The following is an 18,968-nucleotide window of genomic DNA, read 5'->3' as shown; positions in this document are numbered from 1 at the left end:
AGGAATTACGTTGTGGACGAAATGGGACTAATTTTAAGGCTAGGCATCATCCTAGGCCTAACGAAATTTAAAGGAAAATGAAGAAAAGGAATTTAGGGGAAAAATGAAGAAGTAGGAGGAGCAATGGAAGGAGGGATTCTGTATGTCGTGGAAGATTTGGAGGGAAAACAAAAGGAAATCAAAATGTGGTCCCTACTAACGGAAAAATTGACAAAATTTGTTAATGTGTTGTAACTTTGAAGGTTTGTGGTTTATAAGGTGGTAATTTAAAATAATTTTTTTTTATAAGATGGTAAGTTTGAAAAAGTGGAATTTATAAGGTGGTATTCCTTCTGTATTTTGAAAAGAGATACACTTTCCTTAAACGATCGTATTTTAGAAAGAGATACACTTTTCTTTTTTGACATCCCTTAGTCCCCACTTTCAATCTATTATCTATTACTATATACTAAAAGACACACCAGGAATGACATGTGTCACGTCCTGGTGAGTTCTTAGTATTTTTCCTTTAAAAAAAATTAATTTAAGAATCTTTTAAAATATCTGATTTCCTGATTTGTTATCTTATTCTTTCTTTCTATTTAATATAATAGAAATATATATGAAAAAATAAATTATGATTTCATGTACTACGACGAGGGAAAAAAAATATTATTACTGATTTGAAGAACATACATGTTAAGAATGGAAAAAAAATCACAGTTTCTTTGATATTACTGTTTCTATAATATACGTAGTAAGCTATTACGGAAACTCCGTAAAAGAAAAATAGCAAAATATTTTATTTGATTTTCATATAAAATTTTCAAAAAAATGCATTATGCTCTTAACCTACAATAGTCAATCTATTAATATATACTAAAAGACACACCAGGAATGACATGTGTCACATCCTGGTGAGTTCTTAGTATGTTTTCTTTTAAAAAAAAAAACTAATTTAAGAATCTTTTAAAATATCTGATTTCCTGATTTGTTATCTTATTCTTTCTTTCTATTTAATACAATAGAAATATATATGAAAAAATAAATTATGATTTCATGTATTATTACTGATTTGAAGAACATGCATGTTAGGAATGGAAAAAAAAAATCACAGTTTTTTATTACTGTTTCTATAATATACGTAGTAAGCTATTACGAAAACTCCGTAAAAGCAAAATAGCAAAATATTTTATTTGATTTTCATATAAAATTTTCAAAAAAATGCATTATACTCTTAACCTACAATAGTTAATAAATAAATAAACAAATTACACTGAAATGTGTTATTATACGACCATACCCAAACAAAAAACAATTATTTATTTTAGTAAAACAAGTGTTAAAAAGTGGGTCCAACAAAATTACTTATACACCTGAAAGTCTGTTATATAACCAATCTAGAAAATAGGGTATTATGACGATGTGGTTATCAAATCAATACCATATCCAAAAATTTGGATAGATCGAGGGTACAGGTATGCTTACGGTTACGGTTATTATTCAATTCCAAAAGAAAATGATATCTAATAATTGTCTGATAAGTTTTTTCCTTATATTTTCCCAACTTAAGTATTTTTGTCGAAATGCTAAACTCCTAAAATCGCACTAATCATTTTACAATCCAAATAATAATCATTTTCTCTAATTTTTCCAACAACCGTTGATAAAAATTGATTTTATTTTATTAAAAACTTCGTTTAAGTAAATTATTAAGAACAGAAAAAAAAAAAAAAAAAAAAAAAAAAAAAAAAAAAAAAAAATTAGTCTCATCCGTGCGTTGCACGGGACCTAACCTAGTTATATTAATATTTCTCTCTTTCTTGTGTTCCCCACATTTACTCATATCATCTTTTTACTACTTCGCCCACTACCCACTTTCATCTTATTTTAATAAATTTAACTCACTTTTATAAAACTACGTGCCGGTCAAAGTATATCTCTTTTAAAAATATACAGGGAGTAATTTTGAAAAAACCCTTAAAATACAGGCAATAAAAGTTGTACTTACATAATTGCCAAGTTATATGTTTTATTTTCTATAACTGTTATGAAAAAAGACTTCCTCTACTGGATTTCATTGATGTTCTTTCGAATCAAATAACTCCCTACAATTGTCACTATTGATGTTTTTTCATCATGATCATTTTGTACGCTCATTTTCCTACACCTACACTATTTTTTTCAGTCTTTTAAAGTTGTGTTTTAACTTCCATAGATAATACAAGGAAAAAATTGCCAACACTGCAGCATGTTCAAAAGCTTCAGAAAGACACTGGAACAATACATTTTAGCAGTTAACACCATTCTTCATTTACAGAATACACAAGTTACTAGTGGTTTCTTTTTTTGTCTATTTTTTTCAAGTTTTGTACAAGGAGAAAAGGGTAAAGATCGGGTAACTGCAAATTTGCAAGTGTGTAGTTTAAGACCCAGTCTTTATTTGATATCCATATAGGCAAGTATCAACATTTGAACCCTCGGCATGCTACCAGCCACACTATGATGATGAAAGCAATAATAGAACCTCCGACAATCAATTTCAGTTGAATGTTCTGAAACCACATCTTCCGCCGCAATTGCCTGCCCTGCCTCTGGAAACTATCAGCCTGTTTGTAGACAAGCACAAAGTCAGAGTCCCAGAAGAATTTCACATCAACAAAATTAAGATCCTAACCATTGAAAGCATACTTGAAACTGAAGATTTTCGGTCTTATCCACAAGCAGTTCAATCTTCTCCCCACGGTCCAGAACCTACGGGATCAAAAAGATAGAAATGATGACAAATCAAGAAAAAAGTAACAACTCATGCCCACTTCAAAACCACTACAACCCTCTCTCCCCCCCCCCCCCCCTTCTTTCTGAGTGAGAGGAAGGCAGCGAGTGGGAGTGTGTGCAATAGTACTCCAAACATTGATCTAGAAAGATGGAAGTCATAATCTCATAGAATGAATTTCAATTAATCACTTGGATTGTTTTTTAGTTATACCACATTGACTCTACACAGTTGCCTATGCACAACTAATAACTTTAAATATATGCAAGTAAAATTATAAAAAGTTGATAGACGAGTCGAACAAAATCCCACTTGATTGATTATGTTTTTTCTTATTAATACACAAAAGGTGGTCAAAGTGAGAGATGTGAATATGGTGCAACTAAAAAAATGGAGGAAAAAAACTGAAAATGGAGGACATCCCTGTGCATTACCAGCCCAAGCCACACAATTTTTTTTAATCCAATGCAATTTAATTATCGGTGTTTCTTTACTTGCTTTATTTTCTTCCTAGATTTACACAGATCCACTTTCAAGTTTTTGCATAATGATTTCAAATCCCTCAAATGACAGCAAAAGTAACACTCTCCAACCTTATCTAATCGTGATTTTCCGTCATCATGTAAAAGCAGTTTACAGTTTACATATTTACAATAGCATAAAAGTACACTGAAGCTCTCTAGTGAGAGAGATTTAATTTAGTACATGATGATAAAAAATAGGTCCTTGTCATTTGCAAATATGGTAGGCTCCTGCTTCCAAAAACATAATAAAAAGCGGCTCTTTTGGTAGCCGACCATAAAAAATGTCAATGGTAATGAATTTGTACGTAAATTTGTAAGGAAAATCAATAATCATTCCCACGGTAATGCTAGTTCACTCTAAATTCTCTCTTTTTCTTCACAAATTTCCATTACCATCATTGCCATTTGGGGAGTGGTATTGTGTAGGAATGCAAATTTATGAGGAAAAACACCATGTTTGAGATAAAGTTTCATTGTGAACATTATGATTTTATTTTTTTTGCCATATAACACTACCTGAAATGCATAGGGATGTCCAAATTGTACAAAAGAAAAAATGCAAGTAAAATGAATTTATTACCGACCACCAAAGGGCCGTTAGGGGGAGTTTAGTTCGGGGTATTCATCACAGGGAAAGGCAATCAACTACCTTAACTCCCTTTTATGTTGTTTTTTTAGACCAAATCAATCATTCCCTTTACCCCTTTAAATCCCCCACTTTCCTCTATCTTGATTCCCTACATCCCTTCAAGGAATCATCCGAACCCAAGTCCTCTACACCCAACTAAACTTAACTACCACGTTGACCACCCTTGACTATCCATTGCACCACATCACCTCCAACCACCGGCTACGCCTTCAAACTACCCTCATCGGAACCCACCACCACCAACAAAAACCAAACCAACATACCTAAAAACCACCTCGACCCATAATACCCCAACTCACCAACCGGAAAACCATCTCCGCAGGAGAAAAATCACGACTCACCCCTACCAACCGAAAAATCAAATCCACCCATGAAAATGCACCTGCCCACCAGAAACCCCAGCCCCACCCATCCAAAAACCTACCCCCATTCCGGGAAAACCATAGCCACCAACCGAGAACCCACACCAACACATCAAAAATCCACCCCCAAATTAACCGCTACCCAATCAAACCCACCCCCAACCAAAAACCACAACCCTGAAATTTCGGGGGAAATAAATTCAAAAGTACAAATGAAAAACTTACCTTGTCCTATCATTAATTAAAGTTTTAGATGGTCAAATTCGACCACTAGAACTCAAAATCCGAAGTTCTTCATGTTCAAATTAGACCCGCAAAACCTCAAATTTAACAAATCCATGGTGATGATAAAAACATAAAAGAAGGAGAGAATGGGCAGCGCACGGGCATCGGGGAGGTGGGAGGGAGGCGGCACAACAACAGTAGTGGAGGTCATCGGCGACATGGAGGGAGGTGGTGTAGGGAAAGGGTGAAGCAATGGTGATATGTGGAAAAGCAAGGATAAGAGAAGGAAGAGACTGCCCTTTTTTCTTAAATTACGGCTAACGTGTTGATTTCATTCCCAAACAACACCTTATGTCAAAGGGATTCACTTTCATTCCCTCCTTATCCCTTTCTTGATTGCATTCCCTTTACCCCGAATCAAACACCCCCTTAATGGAATCATAACATGTATACATGATGTGTAAAAATGTTCAAAAGGACATTTAATATATTGACCACGCAAAGATATTCACTTAGCCACTTCACCATCCATTCGCAAGGAGGCCAAGGACGGCATGCCTAACGTTACAATATGCAAAGGAAAATGGAAGTGCTCATAGGCTCCTCTTCCTTTACCCCTTCTCTTTCCTTTCTCCTATGTTTGCTCAAAGGCAAACATTTCATCCAACTCGTGTAAAATAAATCAGGGTTACATTTAAGCAATATGGCGAGCAATATAACACGTTAGAGTTTTCCACATAACAACCCTTAAGGTATTGATAAATTTTTGTTGTTAATCGTCTAAAGATATGATTAAATATGGGAATAGTAAATATGGTAGACAAAGCAAATAAAATATGGTATGTATATGGGAGTAGTGAATATGGTAGACAAAGAAAGAAAGAAAAAAAAAAGCAATGCATGTTCAAAGTGCCACAACTTTCTGGATCAAATAAGAAAGACATCTCATTAAGCTGGTGCGTCCCACAAATTTGTTCTGAGGATTACAATCATACTTCTCCCTTTACCCAGCTTCTTGCGGGAGCCTCTTTGAGGCAATGGGGTAATGATAATGAATTACAATCATACTTCTAAAAGGAGAGGGGGGGTTAAAAAAATGTGTCAGTAAAAACACACGTGAGAATTACAATTGTACTTTTACAAGTTCTTTTTTCCCCTTTTAATTATTGGAAAATTGATTCTTAAAATACAACCTTTAAGCGATCTGCTTAAAAAGGGCTAACTCTCCGTTTAACTAAGAATAACACAACCTTTTAGACCTGTCTGGCTGTCTTCTTTTAAGGGCTCCCCTCATAAATGACTTGCTACAATAGGTAATATGAAAATCAACCTCACAAATTAAACACTTTTTCTTTATATGATTAACAAGAAGGTTAAAAAATATTGTAGCATATTACCTATTTTAGCAAGTTATTATATAGAGGAGTCTTTTAAAAGAAGATAAGTCCAAAAGATTGTGTTATTCTTAGATAAACATAAAGTCAAGCCTTTTCAAGTAGATCGCTTAAAGGTTGTATTTTTAGAATTAATTTTTCCTTAATTATTAAATATTGATTTATTTTTTTGCCGTGTCTCCTGTCTTAAAATTCTAGTTTTGCCGGGTCCGACCCTCGGATCCATACCCGTGTTCGACACCTGGACCCAAGTCTAAGTAACATAGCTCACTACACCAACACTCTCTACTATTTGTCTTAATCTATGTTACTCGACACTCCGGTGGAAGGAGGGTGTCGGTGTCGACACGACCGGACTCGCGACACGTTTCGGAGAGGTGTCGATACCGGTGTCAGAAAAGAATCCGAAATCAGGTGTCGAGATCACAAATTCGAAACCCTAGCTCTAGCAATTGAAGGTGCGAGAAGCATGAGAAGAAAAAATATGTTGGGTATTTTGTTGTAGAAGAAAAAACGAGATGAAAGCACTTGCTAATTCTTGTTTTCATCGATTAATGCTTCAGATTCAGCCATGGTTGTTGCGGCTGCCTTTTGTTTTCATCGATTAATCCATTAACGTGTTTATGTGTTGCTGCCTTTTGCTGGTGGGCCTTTGACTTTTCCTTTCATTTTTTAAAAATAACTAGGGTGGGAATTTGGGAAAGTAGAAACAAAGCCATGTGACTCTACTATTTCTCAATATTCACATGGGTTTGTCCCACACTTATTTTTTTGTTTTTTATGTTATTAAAAAAAAACTCTAATTCTTTTTAATTTATTATCTTTTTCTTTACTTTTTATGTTTACTTTGAAAAAATGATTTGCTTTTATTTTATTTATAAAAAGTGTGTAATTTTTTATTCGACACTTTGTATGAGAGTCGTGTCTAAAACACAAGTAAGATCTTAGTTTTAAGAAGCGTGAAGCGCATCGAAGTGCAAAGGGTTCCTATTGCCTAAGCGTAAAGCGCTAGGCGGACGCGCTCGCTTCTTGTAGGTGAAGGTGTGAAGCGCACCTATTATACATATTTTTTTTCTTTCTCGTCTCTTGTATAAATTTGAAATAAAACAGCCCAAAAAAGTGAAAGAAAAGCTAAAGTAAAGTTGTTATTAAAAAAGGGTCCACTGACAGTGACAACTCTAAAATGTAAAAGTATGAGAAACTTTATTTTAACGTCAAAAAGAAAGAAAAAATTAAAGTAGGTGACTGACAGCTCAAAAGTCTTTTGTCCCCATGTGAAGTTCTACAACAGAAAAGAAATAAAAGAGGAAAGAAAACAAAGAAAAGAAAATTAAGCAAGAAAAAGGAATTAAAAAGAGAAGATAAAAAGGCAAATAGAAAAAGAAAAATAAAATCAAAACAGAACCCCATTTTTTTCCTTCTTTGTCTTCTTTCGTGCTCTGATCTCCTCCCCTCTTGTCAGCCTCCATCTCCAAGAACATGACCGGACATGAGTGGACCTCCAATTTTGAGTCCCTCGAAATTAGGGTTTTGGTCTTCGATTTGATTTAGGGTCGAAATTCAAGCAATTCCATGCAATTGATAGAGGGTTTTGGGTCGAATTAGATTTTTTTAGCCAGGTAAGATGTTGATTTGAAGGAATACGGTGTTGTTCAAGTTTTTTTTCTCTATCTGCACTTCTTTGTCGCCCCCCATCTGAAAAGCGGCCGCCTTGCGCCTCACCCAACGCAATCAGGGCACGCGCCTTCTGTACGCTTCGCTCAGGTTTGCGGAAGCGATTTTCTGCTCGCCCCTACTCGCTTCTAGCTTAAGCAGCGCCTAAACGCGCTTTTTAAAACTAAGGTCAAGATACTCCTTTGATCGTTTCGGAGTGTGTACAAGTATTTGGATCGGAGTGTCGGATATTCCGACACCTTGTCAGACACGACACCGACACTCGTGTATGAGTAACATAGGTCTTAATATTCGTGCAAATATAGTAAATGTTGACTAAGGGTATTAAAATCTTTAAAAAAAATGTGTAGGTGGAAACCCACGTGAGAACCCACGTGGGAAATACAGTTGTACTTTTACAAGTTCTTTTTTCCCCTTTTAATTATTAACTATTGATTTGTTTTTTATTATTTTGCCATGTCCCCATAGTCGCGTCTTGTAATTCTAGCTTTGTCGGGTCTGACCCTCGGATCAATACCATGTCCGACACCTGGACCCAGAGTAACATAGGTCACTACACCAACACTCTCTCTCATTTATCTTAATATTCGTCAAATAGTAAATGTTAACTAACATATATATAGAAATACATGTGGTATGAAAAAATTACAAACTTAGCCTACTTTGACTTTTGGACAAGACAGAAAAAGGGGTAACATCCAAAAGCCTAAGCACCAACAAAAGTTATACCGAAGAATATCGTGGTTGTACAATCGAATGCTACCATCTTAATAAATCCTAAACCAATGTTATTGGAAAAAGGTTTTAGCTCAATTAGAATACTCCTTGTGTCCCAAAGGTGTTTGTCCGCCTTCTAAATTTGATTTGTCCTGTTTTATTGTCCATTTTGGTTTATAAATGCACACATCCAATCTAATATTTTTTCAATTCCCACTATGCTGACTGACACCCTATTGATCAATGCAAACTCTTCCATTGTAACCCTTTTGTCTATAAAAGTTCAACAAGAATAAGCTCTTTGGCGAAAAGGAGTACGTGAATGACTAAATAAATTGTCCCGAGCTTCTCTTTTTGTGAACTAACAAACAAAAAATCTATACCTTCTTTGACAACGACACGGACAAGGCTCCTAAAAAACTAATTAACCTCCGTAGAGAAATAAAAGGTTAACTATAAACATTAGCCAAGAGGCACTAGATAATAGTACAACTGTACAAGGATGTTATTGTATAGAACTAAATATTGGTATAACACTCCATATGTTGTATGGTACCCATAAAGAGATTGGAGCTAAAGCATGGGTCCTATAATGACAATTTTCCACAGGAAAAGAACTATTAAAAGAGAGAGAAAATACACTCTGAACTAAAATGATTCATGTTAATACTTTAAAAGGTATTTCTTAATACTAAAAGATAGAATTTATAAAGGCAGATCATTGTGCATTGTAAACACAAATGTCCAAAGTTAAAGTAAAAGGGTAAAAAGAATGAAAATAATGTCCAACATCAAAATCTAGCAAATTATCCTTATAATGTATATTGTTTGTCCATTTAACAGTTTTTATCTTTTTCTGAAGCTCAAAACATTAACGCTCCATTCGTTTGACCGAAAATACTTTCCCGGAAAATGATTTTCTTATTTTCCTTTGTTTGTTTGTTTCTTAAGAGTGGAAAACAACTTTCCCTAGGGGAAAACAACTTTCTTTTTGAAAAGTAGGAATGCCACATGTTCCTCTCCAATCCTTTACATTTATTTTTCCCTCCTCCTATCCATTTCTTTTTTCACTTCTATGTTCTTTTTCTTTATAACTTTTCTTGTAAGAAAACAAACAAATGAAAACTATTTTTCAATGATCTTTTCCCTTGAAAATTGTTTTCCATGGAAAATCATTTTCTTTCAAAAATGTTTTCGGTTGAAACAAACAAAACCTAACCAAACATAACAGCACTAGTTAAATCTAAATATCAATGGAAAAAATAACGGTCCTAATTCAGTGTCCATATCCTTAAACCCACTTACTTTAGAGTAAGCGTAGTACCATATTTTTGGACTTCAGATGCATTCGTTTAATTATTTAAAACAGGAGAAAAAAATGAAGATAACTGCATGATGTAACAAAAGTGTAAAGCATCCACCTTCTCAATGTTATCCATCATTATTCCTTTGACCTCTGATATTTGAGCCTTCACCTTGGAAAGCCTGCTCATTTCCTCAGGATGGTTCATACAATATTGCATGTGTTCCTTAAGCCGAGGCCTGCATACAAAGAAAATAATAGATTAATAGGTATTAGAACCACTACCATATAAATTGATGAACAATTATATGAAAATGTTAAATCCATACACACCCGAATTCCCGGTCAAGGTTGTATGCGATGCTGAAGCGATCTTCAAACAGATCGTCATCAGAATCATTTGCATCAGCAAGAGGGTGAGCATCTCCACTTTTGATGCTTCCGGCATACCTCTGTTTAAAATCATCTTTCACCCGCTCAAGGAAAACATAAGGAAGACTCCTTCCAGCACCCTCATCGGCAACCACAAGGAACACTAAAAACACATTCAACACATTGTAATTTACTTTCTCCAAGGATATTTTAAATATAAAGAACACAAATGCACAGCCCAAGAAATATTACCAAATTCATTGTCAATAAGAAAGTTGAACGTGTGGCCATCGCAAGTGTAAGTGTACTTGTTACCGGTTGAAGGCAATTTTTGCAAGCATTGGACAGCTATGGTACTAAAATTCCCTGAATACGAAGTGTGTTCAGCTAGAACAACTGTTCCCTTGGCCACAAAGCTATAAATCAATCCTTTTTGATTCATCTTCGAAATGCAATCTCAACCGACAACACCCGAGAGCAAAAGTAATTAGGATCCCGGTATCTGGGCAACCTATCAAATACAATTATTCAATTCAACACATCAAAGCGTTCTAAGAAACACAAAAGATACAAACGTTCATCTATGACTATTCACAATTCAACATGAGAATATTTGAAGATTTTAGATCAATTTAAGCATAAAATCCACAAAAATAACCTAATAAGCAATTGAAAACCTAATTGATCAAATAAATCATCTTCTGCTCATCAAATTAAAGCCAATTTCTACTCATCGTGACAAACAACAAAAACCCTAAGAATTCAAGCATGTGATTTCAAAAAAAAAATAACATAAGATAAAGGTTTACAAAAGTACCCACAAATTGCAGGAATCTTATTAATCCTTTGAATGAATTTACCTTGACGGTGACAGAAAGAGATGAGATTGGATTGTGAGTTTTTTCGTCGAAGTTTTGCGTGTGCACAGACAAAGAAAGGGCGATAAAGATCGAAAAGAAGGAAGGATTAACGCGGGTGAGAGCTTCAGTTGTTGAATGCGACTTTTGGGTTTGACGGAATCTCTGATGACTGATGCGATTGAAGGGGTGAGGCTTCCTACATTTTATCGGTTTGTAAGCTGCTACATGTACCCGCAGCCCGTAGGGTATCAAATAGTAACCTACTTGCGTATGGAATAGTGTCATACCCTGTGTAGTGATTGGTTTAAATTTATAAATTTCATGTGGGGTTGTTATTTTGGATTTAAATTTAAATCGCATGTGGGGTTGCTATTTTGGATTTAAATTTAAATCGCATGTGGGGTTGCTTATGTGAAGTAGACCAATGAGAGCCCAGGTTATGGCACTATTCCATACCTAGGGGGTATATGTATCAGCTTCTGTTGTTTTCATATAAGCAACTTCACATGAGATAAAAATTCAAATCTAAAAATCTAAAATATCAAATGGTATTTGAATTTAAAATTTTAGACCAATATAAATTGCATGTATAATAATGATATAAAGTCATCCTTTAAACAGCTCACTTTCTCTCCTTTTTCTCTCTTCTCTCTCTTCTTTCTCATCTTTCTTTTAGGGTTTCAGTTTTGTTTGCCGCTTAGGCCGAAAATAGTCTTATTTATCGACCATTTTTCTTGTTTTTTCTTTATGTTTTGTCTTATTTTTGTTTTGTTTTCCGTTGATTTGTTCCCAATTTTTCTTGTTTTTTCTTTATGTTTTGTCTTATTTTTGTCTTGTTTTCTGTTGATTTGTTCCCAATTTATTCTTGGGTTTTTTCTAGAGTTCTCTAGGTTCTTGATTCTCATCCATGGATGAGAATCTTTTTAGGGTTTCAATAATTGGGAAGGAGATTTGGATTCATACAGGTTTAGGGTTTATCATCAACTCGTCGATCAGAACAATTCGTGCGCAAATTGCGAAGGGCTCTACTTGGAAAGATGCGAAAACATCGAAAATCACTGTTCGCGTTAAGCTAGAGTGGAGTACGAGATGTGCTTTAGGATGCAGAATAGTAATTGTTTTGATTGTAACAGTTATGTATTTTCTTGGAATATGTGGTATTCAGATCTATTTTATCATTGTAGATGCCGTATGGCTGATTATTTAATGTCATCCGGGTTTAAACTTCTACGGAGTAATTAGGCCCCGTTCGGCATCGCGTTTTTATTTTCACTTTCAGTTTTTTGCAAAATTAAAAAGCAAAATATGAAAATCATAAAAGTAGTTTTCAGTTTTTATTGTCCGTTTTCAAATTTAATCTAATTACTATAAGTATGACTATTTTTTAGTTCATGATTCTAAATCATATAACTTTCAAAATAAAATAAAATAAAAAACTAGAAACTGGCAGTGATACTGATTTTTTTCATATTTATCACCTTTTAAATCTTCGATCTTTGTATTTAACGTCTTATAAAATATAATTTCATATTTAATACCTTAATCTATACCTAGTATTTAAAAACTCAAACCACTAACTTTATATTTCTTTCCTTATTGGTCCACGTGTCATCCTCCACATTGCCCTTTCTTGTTTCTCTCTTTCGCCGCTTCTCTTTGATCGAAGGTTTCCCCTTCAACGCTTCAACGCTTCCTCTTCTCCTTCAACGCTTCTAATGTTCTTCTTCTCCTTCAACACATTTAATTAACCTTTATTTTCCAACTAATACATTACTTAATTCAAATTCAATGTCCCATTCAATTTAATCTACTTCGTATTTAATTCTCACTTTTCTTTTTCCCAATTTAATTTTGACAGTGTTGTAGACACCTACTTTTGTCCCCGTTCCCGCAAGGGAAAGGTTCGATGATGAAAGCATAAAAACTCCACTTGACAACGCATCTCCTATAAAATAAACGAATCTCGATTCCCCATTTCATTTCACCCGAAACCTGCTATTTATGGAAACCTGCTAAAAATAGTAATTGCCGTAAAAGGTAGCTTCTAAAAGTGGCAAATCATAAAAGATATAGACCTGTCAGAATTAGGTGTTGCACTCCAACATAAATCCTAAATGAGATAGAAAACTGCAAGAATCATATTCCTAATATGATTCGGAAATAAGAGTTACGTATTAATTAAAATCCTAACGAGCCTAGAGTTCGTAACGGGCCCAGACGCATTCCGTCATAAAATTGATACGCGCTAAAAGACTCGAATTAATCTCAAGCTCTACGGATTTTAGGAATCCGAATCTGACTAAACAAAACTGCCCAGACCCTATTTTCAACGCCTGGCTCTGGGCGCCGAAATCTTCGGCGCCCAGGCCGGGGCGCTGAAAATACCTGGGTACGTCTCTTTTCCTAATTCTTTGTGGATTAGAACTCTGCAAACTCTTCCCTATAAATAGGCCCCTAGTTTCGACGTGAAAGGACACACAACAACACATAATTATATTCTGAGTATTGACTCTAAACCCCTTAGCCTAAGCCTCTCGCTGCGAAACTGTTCACGCGTTCTGTCGCAATCGATCCATAAATCGAACAGAACGTATCCTGTCCCATAATTGAGATTCGTTAAATAAAAAGGAGAAATAGCAAAGTCAAAGTGGTTAGTTTTCTAAGAACCGTGACGCACCTCTCAAGGGTGCGTCGTAATGTGTCCCTTTTCGATGATTTAACTGCTTTCCTCGCCCTTTTTATGAACTGTTAAACTAACCTAATCTGATTGTTCTATCACGCCTAACAAATATAATATTTTTGGGAAATCAGATTATCATGCTAGGTCCCTTAATGCTATTTAAATCAGATAATCATGATCGAATTAGTATTATATGTTGCATATTGTTAAAATCAACTCAGATTAGTTTAATAGTTAACGCATGTCCCTTCAATTATTTATGCTGAGCTAGTAAGGATATCCTGCCTCTGGAGTTATCGACGAGCGAATCACTCCTCTCGGTAGTTACAGTCCCCCGAACCCTCAATCTCTACCTTGCGGGTGTATATTGAGAGATCCCCACACCAGGGATCACAAGGGAACCTACGGCCGTCGTTGTCAAACATAATTGCACACCCTTTATGTCACGATAACCGGGTTTTGTCAGTTTTTCTCATTGTCGTTAAAAACTGAATGACGACTCCTATATTACTAGTCAATTGGGTGTATACTCACAGGAAATCCAATCACACTTGATTGAATAAAAGAATCGTCACACCCACGAGGGACAAGGTCACGCATTAGCCTCGCGCTTTTTTCGACCCCCTCACAGTGGCGACTCCGCTGGGGATAGTGAAGGAAATACTCGTGCTTGTAGGTAATCAAAATAGCCGAAGGGTGAAACGATCCTACCCCGCGTTTATTTCCCCATCAAGTTGGGACGACCTGAAAATCAGCATATTAATGTGAACGGGCAGAACATCATAACGAATCTCGGCTCCCTCGGGAGTTGGGACTAAGGATACCTTTTTTCGCCAATATGGGGGTGCATACGCCGCGCATGTTTCCCACTCGGTACTTGTGCAGGTAGTACCCCTATCCCGAACCCAATCGCTCGCTCATTAGGTCCCTCTCGCCTGCATGCCCCCTTGGCTTGCACTTGCGGGTTGGCGTCTTGGGCGAAATTCGTCTGTTGAAGACACTACCTCGACCGGGGCATGTGTTGGATCAACGATAGAAGCGGTACCAAGCCAGGCGCAAATACTACCCATAGAAGCCTATCATAAACTACATGGCATATTTAATTTTCAAATCCATGTTTGTAATGTAGTTATGTGTAGCGAAATATGTGATTGTGTGTGACAAACTATCCTAGAAAACCAACGACCTTAAAAACTGCCCAAACATTCATAGACTAATTTACCAAAGAGTTATATCAAAACACGTGTTCCGCAAACCCGAATGATCGCCACAAAATAAGCGACGCTCGAGATGGCCTGTAACGAATCCCACAAACGCTGTTACGCGTAAAGGACGTTATTAGGCAAGCACGCAAGTCGAAGTCGCATAAACAAGACAGAAAACGAGAACCAGCCAGGGACGCATTTTCAACGCCCCTGGCTGGGCGCCAGAATTTCTCACGCCCCTAGCTGGGCGCTGAAGTTGCTGCTTGGCCTTCTGGTCAGGCGCAGCAGCCTCGGTGCCCGAGCGAAAGGAAAATACGTAGCAAAAATGTTCATAAAAAAGAATTGCTACGAGGGCGTAAGAAAAGCACTCGATTTCGAAAGCGACTCGCGAAAAATTAATAACTCTTTGTGTCGTTGTTAGGCCTCCTACGACGGCAATGCTCGGCACCAAAACCGAACATGCTAAAAACTATGAATGTCACACGGGCAGGTGTTTCGAAAATCCGAAGAATGACCAAAATAAAAAAAAACCAAAAAAAGTGTACCGACAGAAGAAATAGCGAAAAAAAAACCCAATTTAGAGAGTCGAAGTCTAGACTAAGTAATGCTTGAAACTTTGGGAACCTAAACTTTAGCTTATCTTATGCCTAGGACTGGTCCTGCCACTTGGTGCCGATCAGGGAATCAACGGCTAGTGCGTCTCGAAGATACATCGCCAATACCAGGTTTAGTAACTCCAAGCTCCGTCCGTCGTCCCTCATTTCAAGGATCTCCGCTTCCCCAACCTCGATTCGCACCTCCAAACATGTCCATCGAAGATTTGCGAGACCAGATGGTCCAAATGACCCAACTTATGGGCCAACTGAAAATGGAAAACGAAGCCTTAGCGGCTGCGCAAGCCAAAAATGACCTCAAAAACGAGAAGAGGATTGAAAAAATGGTCCTACAGCAAACCATGGGGAGCAAATACTTCTCCCTCGAGCCTGAACCTTTTCCTGGCAAATTACCAGAAAAGTTCAGTTCATCTGACTTACCAAAGTTCAAGGCCACGGACAACCCCCGTGATCATCTACTGAGCTTTGTGAATACCATGAACTTGAAAGGCGTGGACAAGTCCATGTACTTACCTGCCTTTCCTTTGTCCTTGGAACCTGTGCCGCTCAAATGGTACTATCACCAGGACCCTAAGCTCTTCCCCACTTGGGAAGACTTTGTCAATGTCTTCATCAAGCAATACTCGTCGAACATGGATTTCCAAGTCACCACGCGAGCTGGAAGTTCTCTTCCAAAAGAAAAATGAGGGTTTCACAACCTACTTTGCTAGATGGAGGGACCAGGCGGCCCAGCTAATCAATAGGCCTCCCGAAACAGAATTGGTCCAAAAATTCATTGACAACCTGGACCCGGCTTACAGACAACACCTTAGGTACCTGGGACTCGACACTTTCAAAAGAGTTTATAATGTGGGAATAAAGATCGAGGACGACCTCGCCAAAACCATACAGAGCAAACCCACATATAAGACCAACACCTATAATCGGGGTAACACATCCCAAGCCCAAGAAGTCCATGCTGTAGAAGAGGCTCCCGCCCGAAGAAACCCTGTAAGATGGGTCCGAGATCGAAAGTTTGCCCCACTCGGGTCAACTTTGGTACAAGCCTTTGAAAGACTAACCAATCAAGGAAAGTTGAGACCTATAGGCCCCACCCGTGACCCTCCTGTCAAAAACAAATATTGGGTCGAAGGTACTTACTGCAAATTCCATCAAGGAAATGGGCATGACACTGAAAACTGCTGGACTCTAAAACATACGATCCAGGATATGATAGAGGATGAAGTAATACCTCTCCCTAACGTTGGCAAACCCAACAACAACAAGAGCCCACTCGGCTCTTGTCACATCTCTCTCGACCAACCAGAGAATTTCGACCCCACGGTGTATATTACACCTCAAGGTGCACCACTCGCTGTGGTCCCTATGGATCGAATCGAGAGGGAAGTGTGCGGTGTGTGGAACGATGATGCTGAAGATATTTACCTATCTCAAGTCTCGGGCCAGGACCTCTTCACTGAAACTTGGCCCGAGTATGCTCTCATTGACACCACCCCTCAGGAGCCCGAGGTCGACAACCTCACCCGATCCGGAAGGATATACCAACCGGATATTCACCCACCTCCTATGGACGACATCCCGGTCAGGCAAACTCCTGAGAACGGGCGGCACGCCACCGTCGCGGAAGTCATTGAAAATCCTCTCCTGAAACAACTAAAAAAAACCAAGGCTGAGATTACCATCTGGGATCTCATGTGTACTTCAAAGGAACATCGCGAAAAGCTTATTCGCTCACTTGACCTCATCTCAGTACCTACAGATATCACACCTGACTCATTGGTTAGCCATGTCACGAGAGATGCCGGAGAAAAGGCCATAGTTTTCACTGATAAAGACTTACCCAAAGAGGGGGGTGCTCACAATAAAGCCCTTTACCTAGTGGTTGGATGCAAAGGACAAAACATCCCCCTAGCGCTCGTAGATAATGGTTCGGCGGTTAATGTCTGCCCATTGCGAACTGCCCATTGCTTGGGTCTAGGAAACGATGATTTCCAAACCTCCACGCAAGGGGTACGAGCTTATGATAACTCCCGAAGGCCTGTATTGGGAAAAATCAACCTTACCATACAAACCGGGCCTGTGGCACGCACCACAGAGTTTCAAATTATCGACATCAAGCCCACTTTCAACCTCCTCTTGGGGCGACCTTGGCTCCATGACTTAGGAGGTGTGGCTTCTACCTTACACCAAATGGTTAAACTTAACCATAACGGGGTAATACTAGAAATCCGCGCCCCTCCTCTCGACGTCAGTTGCACTATGGTTGGAACAGCCGAAAATGCAGACGACCTTTATGGGTTTCAAATGGAAGAAACAATCCAGTTCATCGAAGATTATGATCCAGCATTCCTAGACCCGCATGCATCCCGAGTCATCCCTAGAATGCTGTTAGCTCAAGGCTATTTTCCAGGAACTTCATTGGGCATAAGGAAGAAGGAATGCACATTCCATCCTTTTCCCGACAAATCTACTCCCTTTGGCTTAGGTTATGAACCAACGGAGGAAGATATTGCTGACCGCCTATCTAGGCTACGCCTTAACAAAACCAAACAAACCACCCTCCTTCCCCCATATCAAAGGACCCTTAACGGGATGTTCATTCGGGAAGGAGAAGAACACCCATGCTGTGATTTCCCTGAACCCTTCGTTCAGGATGGCTTGCTAAAACCCGGATTTGAAATTTTCCATGACTGCCACATCTTGGATGAGGCACCCCACCTCACCAAGACTAAAACAGCTGAAATATTGGACAACCAGGCTCTGTGGACATTGTTTAACGAATCGAGGCCTATGGAGGACGAGACTGTGATGACTACCCTAGCTTTACAAGATGAAGGTTTCGATCCAACCCGGTTAATCTCTCCTGCATCAACACTAGAAGAGGTCGAGAACGGATGGGTGAAGACATAGCAGTGGGTCAACGCAAAAGGAATGGAATTCAAGATGAGTACCGGTGAAGGACCGAAGTTCTATGAGACTAAACCCCAGGCTTGAGCCACATAGAGCCCCATTAGTAAAAAGCGCCTAGTAGTTCTTTAGATTGATATAAAAAATAATAGAGACTTTAGATGGTCCTAAGGCCCTTTAGAATATGGGTCAGTTTTATTTCAGTGTGTTTTCCTTACTTTCCAAATCAATAAAGGCGTAATATTTCTCCTGAAAATTTTATTCTAACACTAAATAAACACCAAATGTACTTGCAAAATAAAAAAAAGAAGCGGCCCACTATAGGCCCAACAAACAAAGCCCACTCGGTTTTGAAATAGTGCCATGAGAATCAATTCCCGAAACCCACAAAATAAACCACACTATCCCATTCATATCCCCAAAACCTAAAAAGCCAACCAGCGTCAGAACCAATCCATGCAACCTAAAATCAAGGGAAATCAAAAATTTAAAACAATGCAAATGGTACCAAAAAAATAGATTCATAAAACATAGATTCCATCATACCCTTCACTACCAACCTACCTCCAAAGCCTACACAAAGATCTTCATAAATTCCGCACCCTAACTCCATTTTCAAAACTGTTTTGAGTCACCAATAGAAAAAATTAATCTGGACAAAAATGCGTTTCACGCTAACAGTCAAAAAAGCCTCCAAAATAGCCTCAAAATTAACTTTAACTACAAA

The 18,968-nt window shown here is 37.9% G+C and overlaps 1 protein-coding gene across 3 annotated transcripts; it reads right to left on the bottom strand.

Moving 5' to 3' along the window:
* Positions 1–2,231: 2,231 nt before the first annotated feature.
* LOC110799107 (vesicle-associated membrane protein 727) lies at positions 2,232–11,052 on the bottom strand. 3 transcript variants are annotated; one of them, XM_022004307.2, is made up of 6 exons: positions 10,836–11,052; positions 10,228–10,486; positions 9,937–10,138; positions 9,722–9,842; positions 2,671–2,733; positions 2,232–2,588 (listed from the first exon to the last, which is right to left on the bottom strand). In XM_022004307.2, the coding sequence occupies exons 2-6, from the start codon at positions 10,415–10,417 to the stop codon at positions 2,445–2,447; spliced, it is 720 nt and encodes a 239-aa protein (XP_021859999.1). In that variant the 5' UTR covers positions 10,418–10,486; positions 10,836–11,052; the 3' UTR covers positions 2,232–2,444. The 3 variants fall into 3 exon arrangements, with proteins under 3 accessions (XP_021859999.1, XP_021860000.1, XP_056699134.1); XM_022004308.2 differs by having other exon boundaries at positions 10,793–11,051; XM_056843156.1 differs by lacking the exon at positions 10,836–11,052 and adding an exon at positions 10,634–10,769.
* Between the last annotated feature and the right edge of the window lie 7,916 nt (positions 11,053–18,968).

Source organism: Spinacia oleracea, chromosome 4 (assembly GCF_020520425.1).
Source record: "Spinacia oleracea cultivar Varoflay chromosome 4, BTI_SOV_V1, whole genome shotgun sequence".
Taxonomy (NCBI): domain Eukaryota; kingdom Viridiplantae; phylum Streptophyta; class Magnoliopsida; order Caryophyllales; family Amaranthaceae; genus Spinacia; species Spinacia oleracea.
Note: the sequence above shows the minus strand (reverse complement) of the source record. Positions and strands in the feature narration are given on the sequence as shown.

Bases quoted from the DNA above. Each gene is read 5' to 3' on its own strand.
- LOC110799107 (XM_022004307.2), bottom strand. From the start codon at position 10,417: ATGAATCAAAAAGGATTGATTTATAGCTTTGTGGCCAAGGGAACAGTT. The intron at 10,139-10,227 runs GTAATATTTCTT...ATGTGTTTTTAG, and splicing joins TCTTATTGACAATGAATTTG to TGTTCCTTGTGGTTGCCGAT. The intron at 9,843-9,936 runs GTGTGTATGGAT...CTTTGTATGCAG, and splicing joins AACCTTGACCGGGAATTCGG to GCCTCGGCTTAAGGAACACA.